Genomic DNA, 7835 nt, shown 5'->3' with positions numbered 1-7835 from the left:
CAACCCAAGCTCAATTTTGAGTGTCATGACAAAACTGTGAATACCTACGTACATGGGATTTTTTATTTTGAACACATTTGCAAAAACCTTGGTTTTTCACCTTATTATTATGGGGTGTTGTGTGCAGAATTATCTATCTATATCTGTCCATCTGTCTCTCTGCTTATATCAATCTACTGACTCGATCTACAGAATTTGTCTGTCTGACTATCTTTCTCTCTCTCTCTTCCTTCTCTGTCCCCCTTTTGTGTTTGGTATTATCTAACAATGCTACTACTACGTAGTTTAAAACATTTTGAAAGTGAGACCTTAAGATACCTTTATCCTTTTGTAACTTGTGTAAACTGATGCTAGACTTAAGCCAAAGAAGCATTACGGAGACCTGTCCATATTTGTATCTTTTGTCATTTTATTTTTTGCATTTCTCCCCAATTCCCCACAATACCCCACAAAATTCTGTCCAATAATTAATATATCCATGTATACATATAACAATATTACTGTAATAATAATAATAATAATAATAATAGTGACAATAAAAACAATGTTTCACAATACAATACAAAAGACAAGTTTAAATATGCAGATTTTCAAATTGCATGTCAAAATCTTGATTATTTTTTTGTACTTAACATGCATTTGAAATATAAAAATAGACTTCTGATTGTTTTCGGTTTATATACATTTTTTTATAAATATAAGAATACAAATGTATTTTTAAAATACAAAGATAAATACAGTCACGTAGTGTACATTGTGTACCAAACCAGAAAGTACAAACATTATTTGGATATTTAGCATTCACAAAACACATTTACGTTAGAATTGCAACTTTAACGACAATTGCAGGTCTGTGTTTGTCCTTCATTTTCATCTTTCATCTTTTTTTTCTGCTACCCAGACTCCTCCACTCTCCGCCTCCATAAATATGGCAGGGCTCCTCAGAGACAGGAAGTTAAGAGGTCAGCGTTAGAGGGGTCGAAGGCTAACAGGAAGTTCTAGCTCTGCCGCACATCCTGTAACAGTTTGTTAATCTCGGCCACCAGCTCGCTGGCGTCCATCAGCTCGTGGCGGCTGTCGCTGCGTTTGCCCTGCAGCTGTCCCAGCTGCCCCAGCACCGAGTCAAACTCGTCCTCCTCATAGTTCTCGGGGATCTCCTCCATGGCGGGCAGCCACTTACAGGAGGGGCCGGGGAGGGGGACCTGCAGGGGGGCCGGGGCTGCAGCGGGAGCCGCCATGGTGGGGCTGACCATGGCGGTCAGCAGGGGGCTGTTCTTGGGGGTCTGGTTGTGACTGTGGCTGTTCTGAGGGCTGTTCTTGGGGGCCGAGGGGTGGTTGTTCTGGCTGCTGAGCTTGGTGCTGGCCTTGAGGGTGTGGTAGCCGTTCTGGCCCGCCGGCCCGATGCTGCTGCCAGGGTTCTGGAAGTGTGTGTTGGCCGCCCAGGCCGCCACGCCCTGCTGGTGGGCGGAGGCGCTGGGCTTCCCCGGCAGGTGGCCTCGCCTCCGGTCCAGGGATCCGCCCAGCGGAACGCCCACACCGCCGCCCCCCTTCTGGGTCTCACTGACCTGGGCGTACGAGTCCAGCGACTGGGGGAGGAGCCTCTGGAACACGCTGCTCATCTCCGACAGCAGGGAGGAGGTCCCGCACAGGTCCTCGCCCCGCCCCTCCTCGTCCCCGCCCTCCTCGCCCTCGCCGCCGCTGGCGTCCTTGCCGAAGGTGGAGAAGCTCTGGCCGCGCTGGGCGGGCTCGGCGGTCTGGGGGGGCTCCTGGGGGTCGCTGGCCTGCCGCGGGTCCTCCCCAGGGATGAATAGGTTGCTGCGGTAGTCGGAGGAGGAGGAGGCCGAGGCTGGGGAGGCCAGAGGGGGCATCCAGCACTGGTCGGAGTGGCCCAGGACGCGACACTCCTCGGTGCACAGTCTCATGGCTGGGGTGGGGGGAAGAAGAAGGGCATGGTCAGGTACATGCTGGTGGGAACACTAGGATGAAACGACACCAGGGATACAAAGCGCAGAGGGAACGCGCTGTGGTCAAACGTGACCGAGCACAAACACAAGCGGTTTTGAGCAATCCCTATTAGCCAATGGAATGGGGCGCTGTCTTCTGAAGGATTTGGGTCAAGAACGATGTATTTTCTTATCGTCTTCAACAGTCCAATAGAGTCAATTCATCCACCTGCTGTATCCTGGCAGACAGGCATAAATCTGCACTAATTAAAAGGCTCAGTACTTTGCATGAGATACAGAGGAGAGACCACTACCTTGAATGCATACAGCGCGTCAGGACGACAATTCAAAAGACGCAATCAATGCTTATTACCCATTCAAAAGAACCCCCGCATTAAAAGACTGCATTTTTTCCTTTTCAAGTCTCTCTATTCAATATTAAATCTTCAAATAAATAAAAAAATCTCTAAAGAATAAATTAGACAAATCAAATATGCCAACTTAAAGCTTTCATTAAACACAGCGTGCTATTCAGTCGTGCTATTCAGGGACTTCATTAAGCCCTCATTAACATGAAAGGAACATTTATAATACATCTTAGGGCAGATGAAAAGTGCATTTGAGCAAGCGGGGGGAAAACCAGGCGCTCTGAGAGCAGACAGATTGGGTCCCCTGGTGATGAAAGGGGAAAAATGAAAGATTAACCCGACAGATTCATTTGATAGAAAACTAAAAATGGATTTCACAAAGCCTCAGAGCCCCACTCCATTTTGACCGCCTGCCTCTCTGTGTCTTTGCTTTCTTGCCTGTTTTTCTTCCGGGGGGGGGGGGGGGGGGGTGAACAGAGTAGTGTTGGACTGGAGGAGTGAGGAGGAATGGGTGGTGGTGGAAGGGGGGAGGGGTTGTGGCGGGGGGGGTTTAGGAGTGGGCTGAGAGAGGGAGGGGGGAAGCATAGGGGGAAGGGGGAGTGAGGTGAGAGGGTTTACGGGAGGGCGTGAGGGGAGGTGAAAGGGATGGAGTGAAGGAGGGTGAGGGAGGGTGAGGGAGGTGAGAGGCAGGGGTGAGGGCGTGTACCTGCATGCGGTCTGTGCTGGCCCTGGGCCTCGGGGGGGTAAAGCTCAATAAAGGCCTCACCCAGGGGCCTGTCGATGGGTGACTCTCGGCCAGCCTCGTAGTCGCTGTCCCCAGCCTCGCTATCCCCTCGACCGCTGTCCTTCAGACTGAACTTGTCCATGTCGTTCAGAGCATACCTGGAGAGACAGCGACAGAAATCAGATGAAGCCATGTGCCTATACCTTCACATATGACTTCAGGATCATATTCGACATCATGTCATCAAACGGTTTGAGGCATACGCTTGCATCCAAAATCCGGAAACAGAATTCCGACACTCTCAGTGGGAGGAATCTTAGCATGCTATTATCGAGTTATTAAAGTCTCTGTGTGACGTCCGTCCCCAATCAAATAGAAGTGCAAGTCAGCTAAGAGGAGCATATGGAGGCTGGGGGCTACAGTAACTGCACAGCTTGTTCCATGGTTAGAAAAAGGCAGCATATTATTTGTAGTTGTGATATTGTTGAGTTTGGCTGTCGGCTGTCTGGATTGAATCTGTGCCTTGTAATAGGCTCCTATCCAAATAGATGCAGCAGTTGCTGACAGGAGAACTATTCATGCTTTATGTGCATTATCATCATCATCATTGTCGTCATCACCATCACCATCAGTTGTGTTTCCTCATTCTAGCTGTGTGTTTCAAATGCTGGGTTTACCTGTAGCTCCTTGTGTATTTGTTGCCGCGGAAACTGGGTCTGGGTTGGTACTGGCCCTGATGAAGCATTGACAGAAGCTGTGAGACTTGCTACAATCCCAAGGAGGAAGGAACACAAAAAAGGGGGGGGGGGGACAAAAAAAGAAGACAGAAGAATAAAAAAAGAGGGTGGGGGGGAGGGGGACGAAAGGAAGGAGAAGAAGAAGAAGAAAAAAAATGAAGAGGGGAATATGAACAACTGATGAGAGCAGACAGGCAGGGACATGTGACACGGGTGAACGCTGATGTGACGTGACGTGGTCTCAAACGAGGGATGATGATCAACATAAATAATAATAAGGGACGAAGGGCTGAACGCAAAAGCATGGGGAGGGGAACAAACCCAGAACAGATACTGAATATAAGACAAGGGCAGAGCAGGCACATCAACATCTTCCTCCTCTCCTCTGTCTATCTGCAGCTCTCTTGGAGTTGAGATCGTTCCTAAGAATACCTCCTCCGTTCCTCGTGAGGGGAAACGATAGATATTTCATGGATGGGTTTTTACTCCACATTCCGAAAAGCTCCAGAGAGCTTCGAAGACTAACATTAACAGAGAGCACACTTAGGGAAGCGAGTCCTGCTAGCACACTATACATGCCAACCGTTAAAATATGAATTCAACATTCATGTAACATAAGTGGCCATCTTGGCTTAACATTCCACCTCACTAACATATGTTCTCTCTCTCTCTCTCTCTCTCTCTCTCTCTCTCTCTCTCTCTCTCTCTCTCTCTCTTGTGCTTTCGTTCTCTCTCTTTCCCTCTCTCTCTCACTCTCACTCGATCCCTCTCTCCCTCTCACCTCGACAGGGGGTGTGGCATGCGCCAGTTCCAGTGCAAAGTTCTCTGGCACGTGATTGGAGGAGATGGTCACCAGGCTGTTGAGCGACTGGCGGCTGTGGTGGCTCTGCCGGCTCCCCATGGTGCCCCTCTCGGGGGCGGGCGAGGCGGACGGCGAGCGCGGGTGAGCTCGTACCGGCAGGGTGCCGTTGACGGTCGGCACCAGGCTGATGTCGCCCTTGTGGATTTGGCGCGAGGGCTTCTTGGGGTGGTTCTGGTAGGTGTTTTCGGCCACGCGGCAGTTGTACGAGTGACGCGGGTCCTTCTTCTCCCGGTTGCAGCGCGCCGTGGCAAACATCACCATGACGACCAGCAGCAGGGCGCAAACGGCGCCGAGGGAGATGATGATGATGAGGGACAGGTCCAGGGGGGGCTGGCTGGGGCCGGTGGGTGGGGGGGGCACGGTGTCCATGGTCTCCTTCAGGGAGAGCCGGAAGAGGGCCGCCGTGGAGAGACGGCTGGTGCCGCGGTCGGTCACCTCCACCCTGATCTCCATCACCTCCCGGGGTGCCGCCTCCAGGCTCCCATTGGTCCTCAGCTCGCAGCGCCGCGCGTCCATCACAAACAGCCCGTCCTCGTTGCCGCCGACGATGGCGCAGCTCAGCTCGCCGTTGGCGCCTGAGTCGCGGTCCGTCGCCTTGACCGCGGCCACCAGCTGGCCGGCGGAGGCGTGCTTCCAGACGGGCAACTCGGCCGTGTGGTTGCGGAGGGGCGGGGCGTGGATGACGGGCGGGTTGTCGTTGTCGTCGAGCACGGTGAGGAGCACCGTGGCGTTGGAGGAGAGGGCGGGGTTGCCGCCGTCGCGGGCCTGCACGGTGAAGGCGACGCGGCTGACGTCCTCGTGGTCGAAGCTGCGCAGGGCGTAGACGGCGCCGTTGGACGGGTCGATGGTGACGTAGGTGGAGATGGGGCTCCCCTGGACCAGGGCCTCCACCACCGAGTAGGTCACCTGGCCGTTGGTGCCCAGGTCGGGGTCGGACGCCACCACGGTCATCAGGTAAGCGCCGGGGGAATTGTTCTCCGACTTGAACACCTCGTAGCGGCTCTTCTCGAATTGAGGAGGATTGTCGTTCTCGTCCAGCACCTGGACTGTGAAGTGTTTGATGGTCGAGAGGCTGGGGGAGCCTCGGTCCTCCGCTATGACGGTCAGGCTGTACTCTGACCGCTTCTCACGGTCCAGAGACACATTGGTCAAGATCATGTAGTTCTTCTCGTAGGTTTTCTGGAGCCGGAAGTGGCCGTGGCCGTGAAGGCGGCACACCACGTCGCCGTTCAGCCCTGCGTCACTGTCGTCCACGCGCACCAGCGCTATGAATGTGTCCACCGGTGCGCCCTCCGAAATGTAGGCCACCTCCTCTTTACCGGGAGTCATCAGGTTGATGTTAATCTCGGGTTTGTTGTCGTTCACGTCCACCACTTTAATTACGATTTTACAAAGTCCCGGGATAGAGTTAGGACCCATATCTTGAGCTTGCACATCCAGCTCATAAGATGACGTGCTTTCATAGTCTACCTTTTTAATTAGAGTGATGTGGCCATTTTCTGGGTTCATTTTAAATGTTTCCAGTATTTTGGGAGAGACGTGGCTGCTAAAAGAATAAACGATTTTACCGTTTGTGCCTTCATCCGGATCTGTCGCGTTCAAGTCAATTATCAGGGTCCCCAGTGGAGAGTTTTCCAGAAGATCAATAACATATGCCTGCTCATCAAACGCAGGGCTGTTGTCATTGGAGTCGGATATGGTTATCTTCAGTAGAGTGGAGCCAGACTTCGGGGGGGAACCGTTGTCTGAGGCCGTAAGCTGGAGCTGGTAGTTGGACTGCAACTCACGGTCCAATTCCCTCATGACCACGAGCTCTGCGTATTTGGCACCATCCGTTCTAGTTCTTACTTCAATTTTGAAAAAGTTATTAGGGGTCAGAGAGTACGTATGCAGGGAGTTTTCTCCCACGTCTGGGTCCGTAGCACTGTCCAACGGGGTGCGCGTGCCCACGGCCGCGCTCTCAGAAATTTCAATGGGGATAATGGCACGGGAGAACTGTGGGGAGTTATCGTTGATGTCCAAGACCTCTACTTCAACGTGGAAAAGCTGAAGGTATTCGGTTGGTAGAGTAACAACGTCGAATTCGATAGAGCAGTTTAGGTTTTTCTCACAAAGCTTTTCTCGGTCAATCTTGGTGCCAATGGTGATCTCACCGTCCTCCTCCCGAACCGACAGAAACGGTGTACTCCCCCGTTGCATAGCACGGAACCGAAAGGACAATGAACTCGGTAACTTAGACAAAACACCCGCTACGTCTTCTTTAAGCCTTGCAATTACTGTTCCCACTCTCTGCTCCTCGTAAACTTTGTATTTCAAAGTCTTCCCAGATGCACCGTGCATGAAGGCAACCAAAAATATAAGTTTCAATAGTGCGGTGGAAAATATATTCCCTTTGGTTGTGTTCATGTTCGCCCCCATCTTTAGCACCCGGAGTGGGGCTATTCTTCCACTGATTAGGGTAAAAGGAAAAGAGATGGCTTCTTAAAAGTCTGGCATGTTAAATCCTCCTAACAAGTCACCGTTGGCGAGAAGTCGCGTGATCTAACAGATGATCAAAATAGCACAAACCAAGATGAAATGGCAGATAATTTTCTTTCTTGCTCCAGTAAAGCAGGAAAAAAAACCTCCTGTTCAATGCTGTTTTGTTGTCGGAGACGGATCTGTTGCATACATCCACGAGCGTCGTCCGTGTGTGTGTGAGTGTGTGTCTGTGGAAATCTGAGCGAGAAAAGGCGCAGCTCCGCTTCTGTTGCTGTGCGCCCTGCTCTGTCGCGCGCTCCTGCCTTCTGTGTCTGGTCTCCGTAGACGACCTGCCCCTCATAGCCCGCCCCGCACCCAAACTGCGTCTTTTTCCTCAGCTCACACAAAAACATCCCCCACCCCTCTTTCTCTCAGTCCTCCACCCCCCTCTCTCTAAATCAAGCGGCTGCCCCTTCTAAGCCTGCGCCGTGTCCAGCACAGAGGGACCATTGACGCCAGAAGCCAGGCAGACCAAACCCGTCCCCCACAGAAGACGTCGTTTTAAAGTGTGCCACAACAATAGCTATAGGAGGAATTATTCAAGGCCTCAACTTTAAACATGTCCAAAAGATTGACCCAGGGAAGCCCCGGCAGACGTACATTGTTGTTCTTGCAATTCACAACGTGTGCCACTGTCGAATTGAAGTGTGAGGTCCACATTACTACTGTTAGCCTGTATGA

General features: G+C 51.8%; 1 protein-coding gene across 3 annotated transcripts; it reads right to left on the bottom strand.

Moving 5' to 3' along the window:
• Nucleotides 1-400: 400 nt before the first annotated feature.
• Nucleotides 401-7402, bottom strand: pcdh18b (protocadherin 18b). 3 transcript variants are annotated; one of them, XM_084696601.1, is made up of 4 exons: nt 4554-7402; nt 3713-3801; nt 3018-3193; nt 401-1924 (listed from the first exon to the last, which is right to left on the bottom strand). In XM_084696601.1, exons 1-4 carry the CDS (start codon nt 7050-7052, stop codon nt 999-1001), a joined length of 3690 nt encoding a protein of 1229 aa, XP_084552727.1. In that variant the 5' UTR covers nt 7053-7402; the 3' UTR covers nt 401-998. The 3 variants fall into 3 exon arrangements, with proteins under 3 accessions (XP_084552727.1, XP_084552748.1, XP_084552737.1); XM_084696622.1 differs by having other exon boundaries at nt 3078-3193; XM_084696611.1 differs by having other exon boundaries at nt 3713-3768.
• Between the last annotated feature and the right edge of the window lie 433 nt (nt 7403-7835).

The sequence above is a fragment of the Hypomesus nipponensis genome, chromosome 1 (genome assembly GCF_054491055.1).
Source record: "Hypomesus nipponensis isolate SF chromosome 1, ASM5449105v1, whole genome shotgun sequence".
In the NCBI taxonomy this organism is placed as follows: domain Eukaryota; kingdom Metazoa; phylum Chordata; class Actinopteri; order Osmeriformes; family Osmeridae; genus Hypomesus; species Hypomesus nipponensis.
This window is presented reverse-complemented; position numbering and strand designations above follow the sequence as displayed.

What these genes read in the sequence shown, in the direction of transcription:
- pcdh18b (XM_084696601.1), bottom strand. Translation starts at nt 7,052, where the DNA reads ATGGGGGCGAACATGAACACAACCAAAGGGAATATATTTTCCACCGCA. An exon ending in ATGCCACACCCCCTGTCGAG is followed by an intron (nt 3,802 to 4,553) that starts GTGAGAGGGAGA and finishes TTGGGATTGTAG; the next exon opens with CAAGTCTCACAGCTTCTGTC. An exon ending in CCAGCACAGACCGCATGCAG is followed by an intron (nt 1,925 to 3,017) that starts GTACACGCCCTC and finishes CCCCCACCCCAG; the next exon opens with CCATGAGACTGTGCACCGAG.